The sequence below is a fragment of the Emydura macquarii genome, unplaced genomic scaffold, assembly GCF_026122565.2.
Source record: "Emydura macquarii macquarii isolate MOO-44397 ecotype Brisbane River unplaced genomic scaffold, CSIRO-AGI_Emac_v2 contig_2680, whole genome shotgun sequence".
In the NCBI taxonomy this organism is placed as follows: domain Eukaryota; kingdom Metazoa; phylum Chordata; order Testudines; family Chelidae; genus Emydura; species Emydura macquarii.
Genome location: NW_027132817.1, coordinates 2774295 through 2802125, shown reverse-complemented (window position 1 = coordinate 2802125; position 27831 = coordinate 2774295). Strand labels below are relative to the sequence as shown.

The window sequence follows — 27831 nt, the reverse complement described above, 5'->3', positions numbered from 1 at the left end:
TAATAGCTATGTGACAGGAAGTTTGCAGATTTACAAACTTCCTGTCAAAGCCAGTACAAGACTATTTGATCAAAATCAGTTTTCATTTGAATTTTCCTCAGATATATTATGTATATATTTTTTATTTTCAATTTTAAAAATATATATAATTTCTGATGAAAGAATCTCTAGAGTTAACTATTTCTGGCAGCAGTGGCTCCTGTTCTGCAGGGCCTGGCCTGACGGGCTGGGCAAAACCGGAACAGTCCTGAGTGCCCATGAGTCAGGTCCAATCCCACAGGACAGGAACTGTCCCACAGCACAGGAACTGTCTTCCTCAAGCTCAGTCTGGAATGGTGGAGTGCCTGGAGATATCTAAGGTGAAACAGTCGGTACTGGGCAAATTTCAGTTGATCTCAATGTTCTTAGTACCGAAAGCACATCAGAGCTGAGCAGTGGAGAATTAGGTGTCTTGGATATAGTCAGGTCCTGAGGAAAATGGAACTCCCGCAGTACCGAGTGTGTTATTGGTACCAAACTTATAATCTGCCGAGGTGATCATGGCCAAAGGCGCTAAAGATACCGTAGGTCTCTGAGGGAAGCGTGGTCACAGCTGCAACGGGCTTCTCTGGTACGGAGGAAGCAGAGAAAGAGATCTTTTTTGCCACCTCAGTCTACTAATGGCACCAATAAACTCTTTGGGCTCGGGGATTTGCCATCTTTCGATCTAGCCATGCCCTGGGTACCTGAGGAACCACAGACTTGTGTGTACCTGACTGGAGGGCAGATGGTACCAGAGTGGTTGAAGACACCAATAACCTCCACTTTTTAGAGGACATCCTCTACCTGGTGAACCAGGGGCATGTGTCTTCCTCTTAGATCCCCTAGAGATGTGGGGTTCTGATGTCATGGAGGCAGCAGACTTGCTCAGAGACTGGTGTACATGGGTGAGGGGGGTCCAGCGGGACAACTGCCAGAGCTCCATCTCATGCGAGACAGTTGAGGAGAAGAAACTGAGGGGGGGTTCACCTGCGCAGTGCTATATGACAATGGTACAGGACACAAGACTGACTAACACACAAGCATAGGCCAAATGGACACTGCTATGAGAAATCTCTGATCAAAGGCTCAGAGTCACTAGCACACTTAGAGTGGAGCACCCTTAGGGACATTACTTAATAAAAATCTTAGTTGATGACAATAGATGGATAAAACAAATGGATAGGAGGAACAAAGAGGTAAAGTAATACTAGCATGCTTTTGCATCATAAGCAGTAGTGTCCGTTAAAAATAAGATCACCGATGCTGAAAATCTATACCAAGTGCAAAACCAGTGCAAGACCCCACATAGATATTAGATTGATATTACACCTGATCTTTTTATGCAAATCTATGTGATTTTTCTGTTTATATCTTCAGGCCGGGAGAAATCTTATACAGCATATATAATCATTGTTCTTTACACACATATGTATAAGACTTCATATGAAATCTAATAAATTTCAAGTATTATAATAAAAGGTGACAGCTGCAAATGTGATTTCCTCTTAGCACTTTTCCTAGCACAAAATTAACACACAATCACAGATAATATAATAATCAGAGAATTAAAGAAGTAATATAGGGCTAGAAAGAATCTCAAGATATCATCTAGTCCATCACCCCTGCACTAAGGCAGGATTGAGTACTTGATCATCCTTGACAGGTGTTTGTCACCTGTTAAAAACCTCCAATGATGGGGATTTCACAACTTCCCTAGGTAGGCACAGAGTAAAAGTTCTTCTACTAAGCCAAAAATATCTTGAGATTGTTGACTTGCAGTGTACAGTATTATAAATGCTTCAGTAGCTTAATCTTCACTTTTGGGATAATGTAGAAATTCCTGTTCACTTGACTAATTTTTCTTGTACCTATAAACAAGCAATACTATTCTTGAAGTTAAAGTATGGTTAAAAATATGCTATATTCAACAGTAATAAGCTCAAAAATCTTGTTATTTATCGTGTATGTCAAAACAGGTTTGTGCAATACATTTAGGCAGACACTTTGCAACTTCTTTAAAACATCTGAGAGTTTATTCTACATTTGTTCCATTCATGAAGTAAGTTTAAATACAGCATTACCCATAGCTAGTACACTGGTAAGAAACATTTAAGAGTACTTCCTATTTGCGCATTAGACAAAAATCTCAATGAAAAAGTCTAAATTATGAAGACTGAAAAGATTTAAGGTTTATAAGTAAAAATGTAAGGTCCTGCTTCTGCAAAGACTTATTCATGTGTTTAGTTTTAAACACGTAAGTAGTCCAATTAAATCAGTGAGATTACTCACAAACTTAAAATTGAACACATGAATGAGACCTTGCAGGATTGGGCTTTAGACCGCATTTAATTAGAAAAAATTCTTCTATAAGAAAAGAAACATGCTTGAAGGTAAGTAGATATACATGTGCATGCAATGAAGAATCCTTTTATGCTATTCAGTCAGGATTATGGAGGTCAAGGGAATTATTTTTACAATAAAATGTTTAGGCAGCTAACCAACTTCACTGCCAAATTTCAACAACATGGGGATAAAAGTCAGAACAAATCATTATAAAATCATTCTGAGCCTGGTGAAGACTTTTTGTTCCTTAAATAAGCTATCTTTCAGGATTGTAATGAGCTTCATGAAATCTCTCAGTATCCCTTTTCCTCCATCTCCAAAAAATGAAGTACTGAAACGCAAAATAATCTTAAATAAATTAGATTGCTGCTCCTGAGGATTATGTAAGGTAACTATATTTGTACATTATACAGTAAAGTTAGAAAAAAATCTAAAATATGAATAAAAACATAATACTGTATCAAATATAACTGTTGGTTTTATAAGGCTTAGACTCCTTAAAGAAAATTATGAAGCAAAATTAAAACACTTAATCAAAATCCATTACTGGTTTTAAAAGCAAACAACAAATTTCCTCTTTCATTAGAAAACATGAGATAAATAATGAATTCATGAACAAATAAACAAAAATATTTTCAAAAACGTGTGAAAACATAAGTTATAGTGGAGATAAGGGAAAAGTCACAAAACTTGCTCTATCTACAAAACATACTTTATATCATTAAAAAGAAAATTGGTATGTCCATCAAAATGATCATCAACCTGTAAAACATGAAGCAGTATCTTTGGTATACTACTGTCTTTGTGTGAAATGTTTTGTAGCAATACTACAAATGGCAAAATAATTGCATTGGAAAGGAAGTGCAGGTTTCTGTACATTAACTGTTTATCTTGCTGTAATCACAATTTCACGCACTTTGAAAAAAAACATATAAACTATATAAAAAGGTACAGTTTATACGAGTACAGTGTCAATTTACAAAAATGCCATCTCTATGTATAATATTGTCAGATTCTGCAGAAAATCAGGGAGAGCTACATCAGAATATATGCACAATAAATATACTCAATACTAAAAAATAAATACCCTTACAGCTGCAACTGAAATAAAGTTATTTTTGCTTTAAAATCCAGGGTGAACGTATAGCACTCACCCTATATATAAAATCCCTATTGATCCTATTGCACATTATTCTGGTGTCTACTACACTAGGGATTTTAAAAATTTCTTAGGCCCCAGTTCTGCAACTGGATCTGCATTGGGGACAGTTGCACCTATGCGGAACTCCTTGCAGATCCACATATAGGATTTGTTGTAAGTCATAGTAGATTACCATAATGCCTAGGAGCTCCAGTCATGGACCAGGACCCCACTGTGCTAAGTGCTGTACAATCATAAAATAAAGACACAGTTCTCAGTGCAGAGCTAACAACCTAAGGATAAGACAAGAGATAACAGATTGATACAAATAGAAAAATGGAATAGTACAAGGAATCAGTGAGACAGTACTCATCTGAATTATAGGCTGCGGCCTCAGCACTTCAGCAGCCTAAACATTGTCAAGTTTTTTGTAGGCATGGAAAACAAGAGTTGTGAGGAGGAATTTGAAGGAGGGTAATGAGTTTGTTTTGCGGATGTTTACGGGGAACTTTTCCCACTTGTGAAGGCTACATGGGAGAAAGCAAGAAGGTGCTTGTTTGAAAATTTAATAAGTGGGTGATGGAGGCTGGCTCATGGGCTAATCAGAAGTGGGAGCTGAAATCTCAAAAGTGAATAAGAAATGATAGGTAAGATGAAGACAGGCCATAAAAGGCCATCAAACATAAGCTATTGTCTTCACTTTTAGGCAGCAAAAAAAGGGGAGCAAGTGGAGGGATGTAAAGAGAGGGATGGCATGATCAAAGAGGCTGGCTAGGAAAACCATCTCTGCAGCAGCATTCGGAATGGATATGAGCAGGGCAATTTTGCATTTGTCAAGGTCAGAGAAAAGGTGATGCAGTGATCGAGTTGTGATTATTAGGGCCTGGACCAGTTTTAGCTGTGTGGATGGATACACAGAACATATCTTAGAGATATTATGCAGAAAGAATCTGCACAATCTAGACAGAGCCTGATATGAGGACTTAGAGAGAGGGCCTGAGTCAACTATGATGCCCTGGTTACAGGCCTGAGTCACAGTCAAGATGGTGGTGTTGTCTAGTGATCGAGAAAGGATGTAGCAGGGCGGATTGGAAGGGATTAAAAGAGCCATTTTAGCTATATGAACCTTGTGAACCTATGAAGAGAGCCTGATTGGATGGAGTAGAGGGAAAGGAATCCATGAGGAAAGATGTAAGGAAGTGGGGTTTTTTCCCCCAGAGGAAAGAGGTGCTACTACAAACTTTTGAAAAAAAAGTTCATTCTCCATGTTTGCACGTGTTCAGATTTAGTGCACAGTCACACATTCGTTTATTGGGATTGCACAAGACAATTCAATACTGACTTTGTTTTTGTTTGTTTTGCTTTTATCATCTCCATCCTATAGAGAATTTATAATAGAAGAACTTCGCTAAACCATGTGTTCACACCAAACACAAAGCTAAATGTAAAGTTAAGTTAATCTGGGAGTTAAAAGTTTGACTTCAATTTAACATGTACATGTTTAGACACATGCAAAAGCTTTAGCTTTTGTAAGGTCATGTTAGAATTTTAGCATAATATTTAAAGATGACGTTCCCTTCCATCCTGTTGACTCAGTAGTTTTTCTCATTAAAACACTATAGCCTATGAGAATGTTAGCCATTTAAAGGTTTATGTACCCAATTGTGAGGGTCACAAATATTTAATGCACAAACCCCTTAAAAATCATCCTACATCACAAAATAAAATACATTTTAGCTAAAATGATTTATTTTGCTACTGTACACTCAATATTAAAAAGCACTGATAAAGTAGAATATGGAAGAAACAGCATCTCAGCAGTAGATAAAGTAAGTATTTAGTACACAATAGTCTCATTACAAAATAAATTCCATTCACATTAAAAAACGGGGCCATGCATTAAAATAAGGAATTGTTTAAAAAAAAATAGCTCCACAGATATAAACTTCAGCAAAAAGAATTTGTGCTGAAAGTGAAGGCTGGCTAATTTAAAATTCACAAGCAGATATGAACAGCTGCCATCGAACACACAATGTATTAGCAACCAATCAATGCTGTGTAACCTTCAGCTGTACACTCTTTTCAGATAACTTCTAAGCTTTTACTCTCCTGATAAAGCTCTATTTGTCTGACATATAGTAACTTCATAAGATGAAGGAAGAGGGAAGCCTACAACTAAAATACCTTTCATTTTTGTGAGCAAGATGAAGTAAAAATGAATCACAGATTCATAGAAATAAATAATGGAAAAGACCTATTAGGTCATCTGTCTATTACCTGCCAAAGCCTGATTCTCAAGTTCTAAAGTCCAATTTTATACTATAACTTGTTTCGCCTTTTTAGGGACTAGAAAAAATGTGGTATTTTGTGGTTTCACTGGCTGTGACAAAGTTTCTTTACAGTTTTATTTATACACTTCTATATCATATTGGGGATGGTTTTAGCTTTGGCAGGGTCCCTCATTCACTGGGATAAGTTAATGTTTAAACTGCATATGCAAAGCCAACATTTCCATGTGCAAACATATAGAGAGGTGCAAAAAATTAGCTGGTTTGCCCAATTGTATAACAAATGAGGGATCTCTAAGTGTTAGACAGCTAGTTTCAGCAATTAGTTTTAAAAAGTTGACTCTTTGGTTTTTATGTATCTTTTCCTTTTACATGTTACCAAAAGAAAACCTGGAGGCTGACAAGGGCTCTGAATATTATGGCACAAAACACTTATTTTTATAAAAATTATGGAAAAAATTGTCAGCTGTGAAAATAGAGAAATTTAGCAATAATTTCTCACACAGAAGGTAGAATTTTCAAAAGCACTAAGTGCCAAACTAACTTTGTTCCCGCTGAAGTCAATGCGAGTAAAGCCACTGAGTTCAATGGGAGTAAAGTTATACTAATGCTGAGCACTTTTGAGACTCCTACCCAGATGTTTTAATGAAAAAAAGAGAAAAAACACCACCACACTGGAACAATTATTTACCTGTATTTGTAACTGTTGTTCATCAAGATATGAGCCACATGCTTACTTCACTCAGGTGTGTGTGTGCTCAGCGAGCCAGAGCTGGAAAGCTCTCTGTAGCACTACCCATGAGGGCAGTGCACATACACTATGCTTTCTTGTGGCTTCTTCCCTGACTATGAGTACAATGGCTCCCCAAACCCTTTCATTTCCTTCACACCAGAATATGTGGCTCAAAATTCCAATGCAGAGCACAGAGGATGGGTTGTGGAATACTCATGTGAGCCACATCTCAAAGCACAACAGTTAGAATAGAGGTAAGTAACCAGTTTTTCTTCTCTGAGTGGTTGCACACCTTTATACTACTTAGGTGACTCACAAACAGTTCTGCTAGAAGGTAGGGCTTGGAGTCACATAATAAGAGACTGAGGATCACTTTTTCAACATCTGCATGAGATCTTGAAGCAGGTGTGATAGCTTAATGTTGACTGAAAGTATGCACAGAGAACAAAGTAGCAGCCCTACAAATGTCCAATATGGCAATGTCCCTCAAAAATGCCACTCAGATAGCTTGTTGAATGGATCAAAAGTCTCTGTGGAGGAGAGGTGTTTGCTACCTTGTATACCATTATGGTGCTGAAAGTAATTCATCTGGAAACTGCTTGCACAGAAACTGTCAGCATTTATTCTGTCCACATAAAAGACAGAGACCTGAGAAGACAACATGAAGGGCTCAGTCCTACCCAAATAGAAAGCCAACTTCCACTTTACATCCAAAGTATGAAGCCAATCGTCATTTCTATTTGAGTGCAGCTTTGGAAAATAAAAGTCAGACCCAAAGAGAAGACCATCAATCTTGTCTCCTTCAGCTTTTCCAGTAACTCATCCGTCTTTTTACTGAAAAGACCATCTGCTTTGCAGGGAAGGTCCTCCACCTTAATTCTAGTATCCAAAGGCAGAGAAGAGGAGAGAAGCCAAAATGGCCAAACATGTGTCTTCAGCATAACGGCAAACGCCAGTGCTCTGGCAGAAGAGTCTGAGACATCAAACAAAGCCCTGAGAGCATGCTATGCCATATTTTGACCCTCCAGTAGGCTCACATTTGTCTTTTGTCATCTGGCAAATTCTACATAAACATTCCCATTTTTCCCCATAAGTGGAATTGATGGCAGGATGTAACAGCTTGATAATTTGTCACCCTAATTCCAAAAGAGGAAAAAGAGAACACCTTTCTCCCTAGGGAATCAATCTTCTTCCCTTCTCCATCTGCAGGAGTGGAATGTGCTTGTCTAGACCTCAACATGCTATTGGTAATAATTATCATCATCTAATTAAATACAGGATGTGTGAAAATATTAAATACCCTCCAAGGATATCTGATATAATTTGTCTGCCTTCTTGGAAATAGACTGACAAGAGGTAGGAGTGGACTAAACAGTCTTAGCAGACTGCAGTCCATCAAGAATTAGTAAAAACATCCTACTCTTCAAGACAGCCCCACATATGCTGAACACCAGATTGGAGATTTCCTCCATGGCTATTGAATGTAAATAAGTTCAACATGGACACCATGCAATCCACCAGAGTGTTTTCACAAGGAGAAGAAGCAGAAGCCACTCCAACATGCTCACCTGATGACAAATCTGGATCATAGTTCCTCTTTCTGAACAACTGATACAGACTATCTTCTCATGTTCCTTTTGAGACAGAGTATTAGGCACCACCTTGGAATCAGATCCAAGGATTTGATCATCACCAGATCCTTGATTTGTAAAGAATCCTTGGGTTCACAAAGTACCTAGGCACATACAACAGCCTATCAGAGGTGCATTGATAATGTATGGTCTCAGTTGGGAAAGGGAACTGTTCAGATCCATCCACCACTCTAGGGCAGTGTTTCTCAATCTTTTTGATACCAGGGACCGACTTCTTATACTGTGTCAAGGAGATCTCAGGGACCAGTGCCGGTGCATGGACCGGTCTTTGAGAAACATTGCTCTAGTGAACTCAAGATCACAGGAGGAACCCAGATCAGCTTGTCTAAGAAGTGTCAGTTCAATCAATGGACTAGCTTCAACCACTCTGAAAAGATGTTCAGGCATAGCATGGCATGCAGGGTCATGTAGCCATGTGGCCTAGTAGCATTAAACATACTCCAGACTATGGTGGTGGGACAAGACTTCAGAGACAGGCAAATAGCCTGAAACCTAGGGAGAAAAGCCATCAATTTCATAGGATCTAGTAGGTCCCCAATGAACTCTATTTTGTGTTTCAGAATAGATGCAGACTTTAGTTTGCATAGCATGCGTCCCAGACAATCAAAGAGTCTGAGGACAAACCTGATATTCAGATCTCCCTCACGTTAATCAATTGTCTAGGTAAAGGAAGACGTGAATCCCTTAGATCCTCAAGAAGGCCACCACCGCCATGCACTTAGTCAATATGCATGGGGCTGAGGACAGGCTAAAGGAAAGTACTGTGTATTGATAAAGCTGACCTGCCACAGTTGGCATTCTGGAGATGGAGGGCAGTAAGCCAGTCACTGGAACACAGGGAGGAAAGGATTGATACCTGGAAAACCAGGAGAAATCTGATACACTTAATATATTTGTTGAGTTGCAAAGGTCGAGTCTGGGTCTCAGAATCCCCTTAGACTTTGGGTCAGAAAGAATCTTGTGTAAAACCCCTTTTCCTGATGTTGAAGGGGGACCTCTTCTGTGGCCCTTAGAGAGATAATTTTTTGACAGAACCCTGATTCATGATGAAGGTCCCTGAAAAGAGACAGAGAAGGTGAGTGGGAGAAGACAATGGATATGAATTGGATAGAATATCCCAGTCAAATAGGGCTTAGGACCTACTTGTCTGTTGTTACTGCTTCCAAGGTCTGAGGTAGTGGAACAATCTGTCCCCAAATGGAGGGGAGATAGCAGAAAGATTGCTGATGATGGCATTGCTATGCTCAAGGGAAAAGTCAAATGTGTTGCTTTCCCACAACTGACTGAGGACAGGCTGGTTGAGTTGAATTGGAGTTCAGAGGATCTCCTTCTCTGTGACTTGTGCCGCCTCCTCTAAAATTCATTCTGCACCAAAGGATATGTAGGCTGCCTGTAATACTGCTGAGAATATTGTTGTTGCAGGGTCTTGTAGTGCTGTCTCTCAGAGGCAAGGGTATAGGCCTCCAACAAACAGAACACAGCATGGGAGTTTTTAAATAAGTGCAAAGTCTCATCAGTTTGTCAGAGAAAAAAACCGATCATCAAAAGGGAGACCCTGGTTCGTTGAATGTTAGGGGCTATGCTGGTGTTTTTTAACCACAAAGCTCTCCTCATTGTTATTGCAGGGTTCATTATCCTAGAAGCAGCATTTGACACATTCAGTGCTGTCTGGAGCGATGTGTGGCCACTAAGCAGTCTCCTGCAAGGACAGCTCTAAACTTCTCCCTTACATCTTCAGGCAGCTTGTCAGTAAAGTTGGACGTAGCTAAATATAATTTTATAAACTGGGAGGTAAACAGCACCCGCTGGTTAGGTATGCACATCCTGAAGAGGGGAGATGGAACACATTTTCCTCTTCAACAAATCAAGCTCTTGGACTCTCTCTGGGAGTTGATCTGAAGCTCCTTTGACATGACTTCTCATTGGCAGCAGTGACCATGAGGGAGTTAGGGCAGGATGGGAATAAAAGCACTCAAATCAGGACATGATATTGCCTGCCTGTGTTCTTGGCTGTAGGCACTAAGGAGACTGGTATGTGTCACGAGGTTTTCACCGGTTCCAAAAGAGCCTCATCTATAGGGAGAGCTAGCCTTCCAGGGACTATCTCCTGAAGAATGTCCAAAAGCTTGAGAATGTTCTCTTGGATAAGCTCAACTTGATTGCCAAATGCTGCTGACACCTTCTTCAGCAGGTCTTGATAACATTTAAAATCCTCAAGAACTGGAGAGAAGGAATGTGGGATCATGGAATTAACTGGTGAGGAAGATGATAGGATAACAGGGACCAGTGGATCCCTTTGTAGTAGAATGGGCTCCTTTGGCAATGGTTCGTTCTGCAAGACTGGTTTCTCAGGGTAACCAGTATCTGCACGGGTCTCCAAAATACAAAGACAGTCTGGTGACCTTCTGCTCAAGTGATCAAGACCTGGGAGAGTGGGAGACACACCAACAGTTACAAAAGGGCCGCTAAAGAAGCATTCAGGGCATAGGCAACTAGTAGGAACCAGGCCAGGATGTTCTCTCTCTGCTATATGAACAGTTCTGTCCTTGGTACCAATGTTTTCCTTCAGGAGGTGGTCTAGAAGATTTGCTAGACCAACTGCGCCTAGGATGGAATGGTGAAGAAGAGGGAGATTTTGAACTCAATTGCAAGGAGATATCAGAACAGCCATTAGAGAATAGGTACCAACTCAGATGTGGCCATTTGGCATTCTGGTTTATCTGTGACGCATTGAGAAGAGGTCAATATTGGTCCTGATATCAATATAGTAGCCAGTTCCATAAATGCATCTCAAGACATGGAGGAAATCATGTCAAGACTTGGTACCAAGAAAGATGTTGTCACGGTGTGAAAGTGTTAATCGCAGTCAGTGCTCAGCTGGAGTACTGAAGTCACAAATAAAAGTCAGTGCTGAAGGCTGAGTTAAGGTCACATCTTTGCTGTGTTTCTTAGCTGGACTCAACAATGGAACTGCTGAGAGTGTCTATACCAGAGCCATGGATTTGGATGAGCCAAGAACAGAAGGAAGTGCCTCTACTGCAAAGGACACCTGGCAGCACAGGAAAAACAAGGACAGAGAGGCAAAGCAAATCCTTTGCTGCCTCATAAGCTTGCGGGGTCATCGGTGGTAATAATGCTGATGCCAGAGCAGTGTCCATTGGTACTGGACTCAATGGCCATCCTATAGACAGTACTGGAGACAATGGTAAGGTACCAATATATTCCTGCTGTAGTACTGGGAAGTGTAGCCGGGAGGTGTGGCCTCCCTCAGAGATTGACAGCAAGGAAAAGCTAAACCCCGCCTGAGGTTGGAACCCAGGAGAACACCACCTGACCGGAAGCAGGTAGGCGGGGCTAGGAGAATAAAAGCCAGGCCTGCCCGCTCAGTCAGGGCCCAGTGGCCAAGGAAAAAGGACACCTCTCCCTTGGTGCCTGCGCCTAGGGCCACACCCGACCGCTCCACATAGAGAGGATGCCGGAGCTACCCGCAGCATGGGGCCCTGAGGATCTGGAGGAGCTACCTGAACCTGTCGAGCTGGAGGAGACCCCTAGATCCTATGACCCGGAGGAGAGGCTGCCGGAGCTGCCCACTGCCTGGGGCCCTGAGGACTGGGAGGAGCTACCTGAGTTGTCAGTCCCCAGTGAGCCAGAGGGGACCCCTGGACCTAGAGGAACTGCCCTCCGCAGATGACTCCAAACAGTTCCCGGACCTGCCGTCAAGCAATGAGGCCGAGGGCTTCTGGAGCGCCCCTCAGGCAGAGTACCCCAAGGAACCAAGGTACAGCTCAGGAGACCAGGTACTGTAGGGAGAGGGTGGGAGGAAGTAGCCCAGGGGAGCCAACTACAGTCTGGCTGAGCTTGCACTCGCTCTGAGTCAGCATGTTTCGGCCAGAGCCCCACTTACCCAGTGATGGGACACCCAATCACTGACAGGGCCCTGGGTTGGGACATGTCGCTGCACCAATTTTGCCATGACCACCCCTCGCCCCCCCCACACCCATTCGGTGATAACAGTCAACCCACGACCTGACCTTATTAGGGTATGCCTATGTGATCGGCTGTGCCTTCGGCTCCCACGTCATCTTTGGGAAACGAAACTTAACTGACCATGGGAAATGAAACTTAACATCAACCAGGAAACGAAACCTATTGCAAGTATCCCCCGGCCAATCTGGTACTGGCACGAAGCCCATAAAAGGGGTCTTGTCCAAGCCCCTGGTTGAGAGCCTTCCCGAACTACCAGCCTGATCACTTGGTCCGGACTCTCCCGCTCCCGTGTCCCCCCACCGAGCGCAAATCGTTTGTTAGCCGGCCGAGTTTGAGTTGTTGCGTTTACTATGCTGTGTGTCTTTCTCGTATGGATGGTAAGGAGTTAATTATCGGCCCGTGTTCTGCAGCTAGCTGCCTGTTTAACATTCCTTCGTATCAGTCTGTGACTCTGTTGTCTCTTTAAAATTAGTCTGTGTCTTCCAGTTAACTGTCTCTTTAAAATCAGTCTGTGCCTTGCAGTTAACTGTCTGTTTAACATTCCATCATATTAGCTTGTGTATTGTAGTTAATTGTTTGTTTAAATGTGTATAAATAGTTAAAATTCTATATTATTTCTGTTGTCTTATAATAAAATCCAGTTAATTACTAACCGACTCATTATTAACTCTCGGGGATCATTAACCTGTCGGAACAGGACGCATTGGAGACGGGTGGGCCTGCCTCCCCTTTCCCCCTTCCTACCCTGACCTAGGGATGATCGCCCGCTGACAGCCAGAGCCTGTTCCTTGCTGCCTGCCACACCCTGCCAAAGGGCCAGGGTGGAATTAGCTCCTCAGCCTGTTGAGGGCTAGAGACTGCTTCCCTTCTGCCTGCCCCGCTCTGCCTAAGGGCCAGGGCTTTGGACCATTTCCTCACCCTTTTGGGGACTAGACACTGCTTACCCCCATTGCCAGCCAGCCCTGCCAGAGGGCTAGGCCTGAGACTATTACCTCACCTGGCTGAGGGATGAAGTCTGTTCTCCGCTGCCTGCCTGCTGAGGGCCGGGTCATAGACTGTTTGTTCACCCAGTGAGAGCTGGAGACTGTGCCCATTGTGACGCCCGCCCTGCCTAAGGTCCAGGGCTTCAAGTCTGCCTACTCACCCTATGCAGGGCTTGAGACTATTCCCCCTTGCTGGCCCGCACCACCTGTGGGGCTCTGCGGGGCCCTGAACTGCGTGCTCACCCTATTAAAGGGCTAGAGGCTATTACCTGTAAGGAGTGGGATCTGAAACCAAGGCTCATCTTGCTAAGAACCGGAGGCGGCCCCTTTATTTTGGACTCCCCGTAGGGCGCAGGAGCCGGGAGGTGTGGCCTCCCTTGGAGATTGATAGCGAGGGAGAGCTATCGATGGCACCCAGTACAGGAGATCCTCTACAGAAGACATGGGTCAACAGCCAGCTCCACCTTGACTGCTTGAGGAGTTCCAGGGACATTCTGTGTCCTTCTTCAAGGAAGAGTCCTTCTTCAACCTGTAGTGGCTCCATTCTTTTTAATGGGTTCTCTTTCAGGGTGACTCCGGAAAGGAAAACTGACCCTTCTTTCTCCAAAGAGAAGAGTCCAAGTCCAATGCCTGTCAGAGATCACTGAAGCCTCTATAGCAGAGATAGTGCAAGCAGTTGAAGGCCCTGGGGTTGAGGTGGGTCTCATTGCCTGTTCCATAAGGGGTTGCTTGTTGTGCAGATCTCTGGAAATCTGCATCCTTTTCCTTGAAAGAACAGGTCCCTCACTGAGACACACAAGGCAATGCGTGTGGAGTAACTTTTCAGAATAGGCACCTATGGCCCATTTCACACAATGGGCAGTGCTTAAAGCCTTCTGAACACATGCCACCACAGCATCACACAGAAAACTAACTAACTGAAACAAACAAAGCAGTAAGATAAACTAGCTACTGTGTACTAAGTACTACCTAACTATTAACAGGAAAAGGAGGCAGACAAGTAACTCATCAACTACACAGATTAAAACAACCGTGAGATAAACCGCATGAGGCACTCTGACTCAGACCATGGGCTGTGCAAAGGAACTGATAGGGGACATGGTGGCGTCACCCTTATGTAGACTCAAGAGGGGCCATGTGTAAGTACAGGGCATGTGCACCACCCAGACAGGTACTGTTACAAAAAGCTCTGCAGCTTCAGTGCCCTGGATGCACACACACCTGACTGGAATACACATTTGTAACCACTCAGAAAAGAACTATAAATATTACAAATATAAATGGTGTGAATTCTGGTCTGGCTCTGTGGATGTGGGGAAGGCGGTGGATGTGATATACCTTGACTTTAGCAAAGCTTTTGATACGGTTTCTCACAGTATTCTTATCAGCAAGTTAAAGAAGTATGGGTTGGATGAATGGACTATAAAATGGATAGTGAACTGGCTAGAGCATAGGACTCAACGAGTAGTGATCAATGGCTCCATGTCTAGCTGGCAACCGGTCACAAGCGGAGTTCCCCAGGGTCGGTCCTGGGGCCGGTTTTGTTCAACATCTTTATTAATGATCTGGAGGATGGGGTAGATTGCACCCTCAGCAAGTTTGCGGACGACACTAAGCTGGGGGGAGTGGTAGATACCCTGCAAGGTAGGGATAGGATACAGAGGGACCTAAACAAACTGGAGGATTGGGCCAAAAGAAATCTAATGAGGTTCAACAAAGAAAAGTGCAGAGTCCTCCACTTAGGAAGAAAGAATCCCATGCACAGCTATAGACTGGGGACCGACGAGCTGGGCAGCAGCTCTGCAGAAAAGGACCTGGGGGTAACAGTGGATAAAAAGCTGGATATGAGTCAGCAGTGTGCCCTGGTTGGCAAGAAGGCCAATGGCATATTGGGCTGCATTAGGAGGGGCATTGCTAGCAGGTCACGGGAAGTGATTATTCCCCTCTATTCGGCATTGGTGAGGCCGCATTTAGAATATTGTGTCCAGTTTTGGGCCCCCCAATACAAAAAGGATGTGGACAAGTTGGAGAGAGTCCAGCGGAGGGCAACAAAAATGATTAGGGGGCTGGAGCACAGGACTTATGAGGAGAGGCTGAGGGAACTGGGCTTGTTTAGTCTGCAAAAGAGAAGAGTGAGGGGGGATTTGATAGCGGCCTTTAACTACCTGAAAGGGGGTTCTAGGGAGGATGGGGCTAGGCTGTTCTCGGTGGTGGCAGATGACAGAACAAGGAGCAACGGTCTCAAGTTGCAGGGAGGGAGGTCTAGGTTGGACATTAGGAAAAAGTTTTTTACTAGGAGGGTGGTGAAGCACTGGAATGGGCTACCTAGGGAGGTGGTGGAATCTCCATCCTTAGAGGTTTTTAAGCTGCGGCTTGACAAAGCCCTGGTTGGGATGATATAGCAGAGGTTAGTCCTGCTTTGAGCAGGGGGTTGGACTAGATGACCTCCTGAGGTCCCTTCCAACTCTAATATTCTATGATTCTATGATTCTAATTCGCAGCATACCACCAATAACCTACTCACATAATAGACACATTTTTAACAGTTTTATATCTTAATTCTCTTTTCCCAAATATGATTTAACCTATATCTATCATGTCAAAGGTCTTCCTCTCCCTCGGTGGGTCCAGCGCTTCCTTCTAGCGGTAGGTCAGGGAACTGCTTCACCCCTTAGTGTTCTTCCACCCTCTAGTGGTGGCTGAGGGTAATACAGCTCTCTAAGATGGCCAATCCCTGCTGGCTCCCAGTCCTATCTCTGGTTCTCACAGGCCCTTGCCTCTTCACTGGAGCTCTTGCCCCTCCAGTGAATCACCGGTGGAGGTTTGGGGGGGGCCCAGTCCCACCCTCGACTCCAGGTCCCAACCCAGGGACCCTACAAGTAGCAGCCTCACACTGTGGATTCAGGAAAGCTGCTACCTTCACTGGGTTACTTCCCTGTGCCTCTTGACAATGTCTGTACCCTGATTGGATAGGGGCTCTTCCTGGCCCTCCTTGCCAGGGGAGGCTCTTGACCTCTGACAGCCCCACTGGACATCGGTAGTGCCAAACCAAATGTCCAGTTCGATCTTCCCCTTTCTGGCAGGATCTCCTCCCTCAGGCTCCCAGGCCTGGGAAAGGTCCTTTGCCCTCTTCGGGCAGGCTTTTCCCTCCCCCAGTCTTTGTACCTCCCGGGTTCTCTCGTGCCAGTGTTCTGCCCCTTCTCTGAAACCCTCCTGGCTCTTGACAGTGTCTTGCCTGCTCACATTCTCTGGTAGCTCAGCTCACCTCACTCTCACAACTCCAGCCACACCCTTTCTCTGGAGGGGAGGCTTTTAACAAGCCCTAGGCAGGGCTTGATTGGCTCCAGGTGTGTTAATTAATTAATTAACTCCTGCTCAACTACCAGGGGAAAAGGGACTTGCTGATCCTGGGGCTGATACATTGGCCTTCTAGAACTCTCTGGTAGCCATCTGGTCTGACCCTGTCACACTATACACATACACAAAGTTATTAATAACTTCTTTTTCAAATACAATTTCCACTGAAACCCACCGAGATTTAAAATTGCTTCTGTTTGTCCTGAAGTTAATAAAATCCAAAAGTTAATTTTACAGGTATCCACACAAATAAAAGGTACATGGCAGTAATGTATTCATTTACAAAGTCACCATAAAATGCCACACTTCTGCCTGTGACGTGTCATGCCTTCCTATGGCACTACATATTTATGAAAAAAAAGAAAAAAGCAACTGAATTACAAACACACCTCTGTGAGAAACCGTATATATCACTGGCTATGTGAACTCCCTTCTTCCAGTTATTCCTCCCATGAGCCAAACTCCCCCTTCTAAACAGGGTAAAGAAGAAGTAGCTGATGTTGTGGCTAAAATAAAGAACATTAGAAGTAAAGCTGGGAGTGAAAATTAAGAAAAAGTAGGAGTTCAGTTAGGAACACTATCTCCTGTTCTCTTTATACGGGAAGTAGGATGATCTGTCTAATTGATACTGGATGAGTCGTAAGGGCTACTGGTTCACACTTTAAAGTTGCCTTCGTAATCCTTCAGAGAAAGACTCATTCACCAGTGATGAACTACAAGATATGTTCTTCCTGGATAATACACACAATAAAATAACTACATGCTCAGGGTAGCATCATTTTGAATTTGCTGACTTTTGTTCATGAAGAATCTTAATAATAATTTTACATCTAATCATAGAAAAGAACCTATGAAAGAAAAACGTTTTGGTAAAAGCTATAGAACTTTTTTCTTCAGCTTTTCTTGTAATGGCAACATCGGATGCTTGGCTCAGAATAAATGTGTACATTTCCTTTATGAAATTGTACATTTTCCTACCAATATGGCATTGAAATGAAAAGAAAATATTTTATTTCAGTTTTTCCACTTTCACCCATCAATACAGATCTGAAGAAGTTTGAATAGTACAAATATAATTCTCTTAACTTTATGGATGAATAAATTTATGTTTCTTATTCATGTTACCTGAGGTGATTAAGCAAAGGCTGCAGTCTCTCATCAGATTGTACAGCAGGCAGTGATCGTGCTGTCAGCTAGAAGAAAACAAGATTTCAGTTAACAAAATCTCATAATCAGAGATTGTCGTAACATAGCAGCAATAATATAAGAAACCCTTTCAATTATATATTTTTCCTTAGGGTAGCACGGGACAAGATATACTTTCTCCATATATCTGATAACATATGACAAAATATAGTATTTCTAAAACTGTAGTAAACTGAAATATTTATCCATAAATTAATGGAGTTACACATTTAAAAATTAATTTCATTTTAAATCTGATTTTAATTACATAGCAATTCTAGTCTCAGACTTTTATATTTACTTTTAACAAAGCATATTTAAATTAAAGGGCAGTAATGTTAAACATAGATGCTCTACTGGCAATTACAAAATATAAATAAAAATAGACTTTTAGCCAATCTCACATTTATATACATATTGTGCAGTTCTTCACAAAGGTATGTGAAGACTGACACTAACGTGCCTCTGTACAAATCATGGTATGTTACCTTGTCCTGTAAACTTTCCATCTTACTTGTTTAACATAACTATTTAAGGATCTAACTCCTTTTAGAAAGATTATCAGTTAGCCTCTGAAATTCTACAATACCTGTCTCACATAGAAGACTGGAAAAATGTGCGTTAGTATTAGCAAACTAATCTGATGCACATGCATGTATATCCATTTTATTTAACATATACAGTGCAAGTTGCAAGCATTCTAACAGTTTTCATAGATCTACAGAGTCCAGCCAGGATATCTAGTGTAACCCAAAGACTCGCATCCCAGAAGTAAAACTGATTCCAAATATAGTCTGCAGCGGATGAATATGTAGTAGCCCTGACTTGCTGTATTAAAGTCTGGAGCAAACCACACCAAAAAGGATGCACTCTAACTTTGTATTTGCTGAAACAGGAAAGCAGGGAGGGAAGAAGTCTAATATGATCATCCTTGAAACATGGTACTATAACACCAGAGAGAAAAGGCAGAAAACTTTAGATCCGAGAATTACTACAAAGAAAATAGGGCTATTTGCTGGCAGAATAATTTATTACATTTTCCTCTAAATGTAAATAATCAAATTCTATTCTTATAGTCAAACTTCATGGTCTGTGGTTGTTAGCTGTGACACAGGATGCACACAAATTAAAGATTTCTGCCTATTTCACTTTATGGAAATCATAGTATCAAGTTAATTATAAAAATATTTAAAATCCATAGATACACAGACACACTACAATTCCACAACTTACAAAAGCAAAAAGGAATTTGGTTTATAATAAAAAAAAAAAACTTAGGACAAAGATCATGAAGTCTTAGCAATTCAGAGTGACTTTCTATAATGCTGGCAACAAGGGTCAATAACTGAAAGTCTGATCATTTTAACAATAGCAGTATAATCAACAATACAACATCATCATCCTCACTGAGATATTTAGTAAGGACATTTCATCATGTGTATCACTGAACATGCAACTCTAAATCTAAACAGACTGATTTTGACAAGTCATAACTTCAATAGTAATACTTTCACTGCATTGTTGACTTCGAGAAAAACCTAATAATTTCTTGGTGAGAATACTCCATAAAACTGGTAAAAAAATTTAAATGCAAATTGTATTTTACTTTACGTTCAGAAAAATAAATAACTATGTCCTATTAATCCTAAATAATCGTACATGCAACATTTAAAGCGCTGTATTAATTTGCCACTCTTTCAGAAAAATCATGTGGATGTTGTATTTTAGTAGACTAAATTCAGATTTCAATTATACTATATGCATTAATCTACACATTTCTTCAGGCAGAAAACCCAAGCATTTTGTCTTAGCATCAAACAACAATAAGAATGCTTTACATAGCAGTCATTTTATACTAGTGCCATCCCTTTCATTTACATAAACTGATACTTCTTATAGTTACAAATGTCTTATTTTGGAAAGCAGAAATTATATTCATGGGGAACTGAAGCTTTTAGAATGTTGACAAAATCATACTTTAAATAAAGTAACTGATTTTGACTTTGTAATACCTGCTTCTATTTTTATTTAATATTTAAAAGACACAAAAAATAAAATCATAAGCAAAAACAATTGTACAGAAAATGCTATGTTCTGTACAATTTATTTTTAATGGCTAATACATCTTCATATGAAAGCAACTTCTGTTTATACCAGAAAACCTACTTAGTATGTTTGCTCATATCTGCTCAATCTCAGTTTGTATTTCATTTTCAAGGTGTTCCACTTGTTCAGAAATACTTCAGTAATAGGTATACTGATTTATTGAAGCTAAATTATATAATGCAAAACAGCAAAATTAGAAAGATGCAATAATGTGTTTGATACAACTCAACATTTTGTAAATATTACATATTCATACAAACATGTATGATCACAAATACATTTGAACTCTTAACGAGAACAAATTAGTTGAATTTGCCCTTCTGATTTTATGCAGATTGACTTCTTCTCCAGCTTTGTACTCCAACATTACAATAGGTAACATGACATAAATAAATCAAAGAAAATAGGTAGAGTGTCAATGGCAGAAGATTTTATTTTTAAAATTCTTATGTCATTGCATAGGCAATTATACAGCAGCCAAAGAAAAGTTAACTTGCATTCATCATAGCATCCACAAATTCTCAACTGGCAGACATGTTTTCAGTGCATTTGTTTTCTTTAGAGAACAATTTGATTTTTTCCATCTGAAAAATTGTCTGGTTACTTTATGGATAAAATTAACAGGATATATGGACCAAGTTCTCAGAGTTATATTTACAGGGGACAAATGCTAAGACTTTTTCTAACTAGAATTCAACACAAGCTATAGTGCTTCAGTGTAGACACTTACTACAGCAATAAGAGGGTTCTTCCATCACTGTAGTAAATCCACCTCTTCAACAGGCAGCAAGCTAGGTCAACAGAAGAAGTCTTCTGTCGATTTAATGCTGTCTACACCAGGGCTTAGGTCAGCTTAACTGTCTCTCTGAGTCCCGAGCGATATAGCTGGATTGACCTAACTTTGTAGTGTAAACCAGCCCCAAATATTCATGGATTGACTTTAAACCATCAATGGTACCAGAGATGTTGGGAACCTGTCCACAAGCTTTCCTTTGCATCCATGTTTTCCTTGCTCATAAGACCTATGGAGAAGATCTGGATCCATTGATTACGGAGACAGAAATTTAACTTCCTGTTAGCCACCTCTCTCCTCATTCATCACTATTGGATTAATATCCCATACCTATGGAATTTGGAGATGGTCCAGTTTTGTTGCTGGAGGATCCAGGCCTAAGTCCACCCTACTGTGCAGGCAACCCTAAAGCTATGGCTTACACTTATAGGGGTGTATTGAGTACAGGCACTACACGAGTAGTTACATGACATAGCGAAAGGTAGGCTGTGTCCACACTTGTCATAGTGGTTTGCAGCTACACTGAAAGGCTCTGGCTGCTCCCTGCTGCTGGAGACTTTCACTGTGGTGAGGGAAGGTTCTGGCAATGGGGAGGCAGCAGGGAAAAGTTCTGGCAGCAAGACACCATGGTGCTAAAAATAGCATGGGAGTCACTGCTTGAACATGTAGAGAGCTTGTCTACGATCTATACCCTTGAGATTCAAATATGTAGGGCACTCTACTCGCCTAAGCCATGCCTCACTCTCTACACTGCTCTTTATACCCATGATAGCTGGGGGTGCAGTGTCTGTACTGTACATAACACAAGTAGACATACTTTAAGAGTTCTTCCAAAGCTATATATACACTCTAGCAACTGATTATTAGCATTAAGACAACATGATACAATGTATTATTTAACTTTAAAATCTTTATATGTCAATCTCCCTGTAGAAAAAATTTCAATTTGTATTTTGGCCACTGACCAAGGTGGGTTAAATAAGGAGAGAAGCTGCTAACAAATAAATTTTTCAGGTAACAAATGTCTTTCTGATGCACAGCTTCACTCCTCATTTATTGCTAATGGGAAGTAGCAAGCAAGCAATATAACACAGGGATTTATGGGAGAACCAATCCATTATACCTTCCTAACAAACAATGCTGTGTAGAGGAATGAAAACTTACTTTTCCATCAATTATCCATAGGGACTTCTGTGAATCGTTTCCCAGATGCCTAGGACATCATCTGGTCCAGAATTTTAACATCTTCCCTGCAGCAACATTGAGGCTCTAAGGACTTGCCATTTTAGATAGGATGAGATGAACAGGGTACAATTGGCATGTGTATTCCATATGCTTTAGATATATCTTTAGAGCACAAGGAATGTCCATTTATATTAAGACCTTTCATAGGAGTACTAATGGTTAAAACAAAATGATAGGCGAATTATTTCCCAGGAAGTATAGAAAGAGGAACTTTCTGGACCTTTAAGAATTGCCTTTTCCTCACAAGAGCAGCAGTGTTTCTTGTACAGATCAGGGAACTGCTTCCAAAACCTGGAGCAAACCTCTCAGCAATCACAGCTACTAATTTCTCTAATATTTTCCCAAACAGCTCTAATATTTCACCAAAAAGTTCACCTGTCAATCTGGATGCACAAGGTATTTCTTTCAGATGAATAATTGCTATTCATGGGTGTTACACAGACTCCCTGGAGGCACAGAGTTAAAAGCTGCTGCTCTTCTTACAGATCACATTAAGGGTTTGACCAGGACAGAAATATCTCACTCCAAACAAGAATCATACTTCCAAGACAAGCCACTTGCTAGCTAGCAAGTAGGCTTTTCTTATTAGATATACTGTAAAACCTTTGGTCTGAATGGCTATAGCGAAGGCTTTGAAATTGCTGTGTAGTATCCCCTTTGTGACTGTATTTCTCTATGAAGGTGGAGCTACTGCTTCACTAACTTTAAGCTCCAAAAACCTATGAAAATTCTTTCCTTTGATGTCATATTTTAGTTAAATATTTGGTTTTAATCAGAAGTTCTCATTTGGCTCTTATGATGTTCTCACAGGAGGTGTCTACAGGAAACTGTGTATCCAATAGTACCTGAAGAAAAGCTATTTTATTAATATTAATCAATTCCTTGTGAACCACTGGCATCCTTTCTTGGAAAAGTCCTTCAGGTTTTGAAGGTTTTTGTTTGTTTGTTTGTTTGTTTGTTTTGGGGGGGGGGTGTATGTGTAGCATTTTCCAGGGTATTTTGAAAGGGAGAGGCAACATGCTGGCATGAGGATCGCTCAACCCAAGAGGGATACTGGGACAAATACTTCAATTGTGGAAACAGCTTGCTAGATGACCCTGGAAGCAATAGATGACTGTCTGCTCCTCTAGGCTGGCTAGCTCCCAAGTATCGTAGGAACAACCTAATACCACTCAAGGCTTTTCTTCAGTAAATATAAAGTCATTTTGTACAGCAAAGCGATTTTTTCACTTATTCCTTTAAAATCTCATGATGGTGCAGTTTCACAGGGAATGGACTCTCCATGTGACTCTGATCTGGTCACAAACTGCTGAACTGCCCCTGTGAAGCCAGATGGGGATCTGGGTGGGGTGGAGAGAAAGAGACCATTTTCTGCCTTTCAGCATCTGAGCCCCTTTCCCTGGCAGAGCAAGGGTTTATGGATGATGATCAGAAGTCACAATTCTCACTCCACTAGTCCCTGAAATCTGAGCCCCTTTCCCTTGCAGAATGAGGCTGAAAGCCAGACAGGCATAATTCCCATTCTACTGCTACCTGAGGTAGGGCTTCCCTGGAGTGACAGGCTTCTCTGCATGCACAGATATGCTGCAGGGCTGGAAAAGGAGAGGTGAACTCAATACAGAGCACTATGAGAGCCTCTGAACAGGAGAAAAGCCCTGGCAAATATTCCTGGGGCTGTGGGCAAGGAGAGAGAGAAGCCAGGGACAAAGGAGAAAGGGTTTAACCCCTGATCTTCACCAAGCTTTTTCATTAACATTAATTGCCGTGTTGCAAAAGTGATGCGTTTTTAGGACCTGAAGTCTCAGGGGTATGCAAGAGTTACTCTTGAGCATCATAAGACTCTTCCATGTAAGAGAATGCTAAACTTTATTATACTGTTCAGCCACAAGGAGGTACTGTGTGTAAAATACCTTATTTAAGCTAAGCTCAGCCATTCCTGGCAGTAAATTAAAGGATCTTATGGTGAACACATCTGGTGTATATCTTGCTCAGAAGAAAGCTCTGTAGTCAGTCTCTATGTGATATAGGAGCATGATGTATGTCAGAATTGAACTAGTGAAAGAAGGTAAACTGAAGGAACAAAGCTACAAAGGTTGCAGGATCTCAACAACAAACCACTCTTCCATGCTCATTCCCCAGAGAACATCAGCTTTGACAAACCTTCACAATGGACAGAGTGGAAGCAGTACTTTGCAATATTTTGAATTGCAAACAAGCTCCACAAAGAAACTTAAGATATACAGATATCATCTTTAATTTATGCTATGAGAAAGCAAGTAGAACATATCTTTAAATCCTTTGACTTTACTGAAGACAGTCATAAAGATGACTATGAAAAGATTCCAGCTATGTTTGATGCAGACTGTATACCTCAGAGAAATATGTTTTATGAAAGAGCATGTTTCTACCAGAGAATTCAAGAACCAGGCGGAAATGTTTAATGTTTTATAAGATCTCTTCAGGCATTGGCTGAAAACTCTGATTTTGGGATTGCAAAATACGAAAATATCAGACAGTCTGGTTGTTGGATTAACAGATAAAAAACTTTCACAGCAGCTACAATCAAAAACAGACTTATCACAGATATTCAAGTAGCAAATTAGTCTGAGTGGGCAAAACCAAGAAAAACTTGCCAAACTTGTAAAATAAGAAGTTAGCTTAGAAGTAGTAAAGAAGTTCAGCATGACTGTTAAAAATCATCATCATAAGATCCCTGAGGCTAATAGAGACAAATTTCAAGCTACATGTGCAAAATGTAGAAAAAATCATATCCCAAGGGATGATTCATACCCAGCCAGAAGTGCACAGTATAAATACACAAAATATGGACATTTTGCAGCTGTTTGCCACCGTCAGGGAGTTGACATATGACAGAATCAAGAACCATTGTTTCTGGGATCTATCATTTCTAACAGCTCAGAACCTGCCTAGACTGTGAAACAATGTTCCTGGCAAAAAGACTTTAAAACTGACTCAGGAGTTAATGTCATAGTCATCTCAGAAGGGACTCACAATCATCTTTCAACCACTCACAGAGCTGAAGTCATCTGACACAGCTCTGACTGGCCCCAGAGGTATTCTGAACTGCTTGGGCCAGTTCGCCACAGAAACAATTTACAAAGACAAAAGCTACAAATTCAGAGTGTATGTCATCAAAGAACCATAGATTACCAGATTTATCAGCTGCAGCTTGACAGCCATGATGGGCACAGTGAAAAAGGTAGAAGATCTCAATGGAATATTGGGTGATACTGTACTTTTGAAAGGAGATCCAGTAAAAATAATTGTATGAGACAATGTTGAACCATGTGGTGTACATATCCTCATAGGACTCCAATCCCATTACTTCATAATGACATAATGAGATAGGAATTAATGGCATAATCATTATGAATCTGTGTGGATCTCAGAAGACTTAATGAAGCAGTTGTGAAAGAAAAATATATCCTCCCAACACTGGATGATTTTCTCCCCAAAATGAAAGGAGTTATAGTATTCTCAAAACTAGATGCCTCAAGTGGATTCTGGTAAATTCCTTTAGCCAAAGAACGTGCTAAACTGACTACATTTATCACATCTTTTAGGAGATTTTGCTTTCAAATATTACTTTTTTGGATTATAAATGCAGCTGAAATTTTCCAAAGATAGGTGGCAGAACTCGTCAGAAACACAAAAGGAGTTGTAGTTCCATGGATAATATATTGACATATGTATATTCAATAGAAAAACACAACAAAACCCTCAAAGAAGTCCTAAGCCTAATCAGTCAGTGTGAACTGAAGCTAAACAAGGCAGTTTCTCCCTACCTCAAACTGACTTTTTGGGCAGACAATAAACAAACATGGAATCAGTCCTAAGAAATTGAGAAAATAAAATTTGAGAATTGAATGCATCAGTGAATGTACCAGAACCGAGATGCACACTGGACATGGTAAATTACCTGAGTTGATACCAAAAAGACCTTTCTACAGTGACAAAACCACTGAATGAACTGTTAAAGTCCAACACATCTTGGCTATGGAGGCCAAATCAAGAGCCAACTCTATAGATGGTGGATGAAAAAAAAAGGCGATGACTCCTTAAGGATTCTAGACCAGCCACAGCTAGTTTTTCCAACTAACAAACAGCCAGAGAGATTCATAGAATCATATGAAATGACCTCAAGAGGTCCTCTAGTACAGTCCCCTGCACTCAAGGCAGGACTAAGCATTATCTAGACTATCCCTGACAGGCATTCTGTCCAACCTACTCTTAAAAATCTCCACTGATGGAGATTCCACAATCTCCCTAGGCCATTTATTCACGAGCTTAACGTTTATAAAATTTTCCCTAATGTCCAACCTAAACCGCCCTTGCTGCAATTTTAGCCTATTGCTTCTTGTCCTATACTCAGAAGTTAAGGAGAACAATTTTTCTCCCTCCTCCTTGTAACAACCTTTTATGTACTTGAAAACTGTTATCATGTCCCCTCTCAGTCTTCTCTTCTCCAAACTAAACACACCCAATTTTTTCAATCTTCACTCAAAGGTCATGTTTTCTAGACCTTCCAACACTTTTGTTGCTCTCCTTTGAACTTTCTCCGATTTCTCCACATCTTTCCTAAAATGTGGCACCCAGAACTGGACACAATATTCCAGTTGTGGCCTAATCTGAATGGAGTGGAGTAGAAGAATTACTTCTTGTGTCTTGCATACAACACTCTTGCTAATACATCCCAAATGCTTTTTCTGCAACTGTGTTCTACCGTTGACTCATACTTAACTTGTGATCCACTACAATCCCCAGATTCATTTCCACAGTACTCCTTCCTATACAGTCATTTCCCATTTTGTATTTGTGCAACTGATTTTTCCTTCCTAAATGGAGCACATTGAATTTGTTCTTATTGAATTTCACCCCCTTTACTTCAGAACATTTCTTTAGTTTGTCCAGATCATTTTTATTTTTAATCCTATTCTCCAAAGCACTCACAAACCTTCCCAGCTTGGTATTGTTCATAAACTTTATAAGTACTCTTTATGCCATTATCTAAATCATTGATGAAGGTACTGAACAGAACCAGACCCAGAACTGATCCCTGAAATACCCCACTTGATATGTCTTTCCAGCTTGATTGTGAACCATTGATAACTACTCTCTGGGAACCGTTTTCCAATCAGTTATGCACCCACCTTATAGTACATTTCCCTAGTTTGTTTATAAGATCAACCGAGACAGCAACAAAAGCCTGAAAGTCAAGATATATCACATCTATTGCTTCCCCCCATCCACAAAGCTTATTACCCTGTCAAAGAAAGCCATTAGGTTGGTTTGACATGATTTGTTTTTGACAAATTCATGGTGAGTGTTACTTATCACCTTATTATCTCCTAGGTGTTTGCAAATTGATTGCTTAATTATTTGCTCCATTATCTTTCTGGGTACTGAAGTTAAGCTGACTGGTCTGTAATTCACCGGGTTGCCCCCGCCCCCCCCTTTTTTTTTTTTTTTTTAAATAGACTGGCGCTATATTTGCCATTTCCAGTTCTCTAGAATCCCTCCCTCATCGTCAATGCATTTTCGAAGTTAATCGCTAATTGCTCAGATATCTCCTCACTCAGCTCCTTGAGTATTCTAGAATGCATTTCATCAGGCCTTCATGACTTGAAAACATCCAACTTGTGTAAGTAATTTTTAAGTTGTTCTTTCACTATTTTAGCCTCTATTCCTACTTCATTTCAATTGGCATTCATTAAGTTAGATGTTCAATCGCAACTAAACCTTTTGGGGAAAACTGAAACAAAAAAGTCATTTAGCACTTCTGCCATTTCCACATTTCTGTTACTGTTCCCCCCCCCCCCCCCACATTGATTAATGGGCCTACCCTGTCCTTGGTCTTCCTCTTGCTTCTAATGTATTTGCAGAATGTTTTCTTGTTACCCTTTATGTCTCTAGCTAATTTCATCTTGTTTTGTGCCTTGGCCTTTCTAATTTTGTTCATATTCATCCTTTGTAATT

General features: G+C 40.9%; 1 protein-coding gene across 4 annotated transcripts in view; it reads right to left on the bottom strand.

Moving 5' to 3' along the window:
• PRIM2 (DNA primase subunit 2) overlaps positions 1–27831 on the bottom strand; it is a 294044-nt gene that overhangs the window by 98445 nt on the left and 167768 nt on the right. For all 4 annotated transcript variants that reach the window (XM_067565537.1, XM_067565536.1, XM_067565538.1 and 1 more), the window contains exon 8: positions 17631–17698. In XM_067565537.1, the coding sequence (XP_067421638.1) occupies positions 17631–17698 (68 nt within the window). The remainder of the gene's footprint in view (positions 1–17630; positions 17699–27831) is intronic.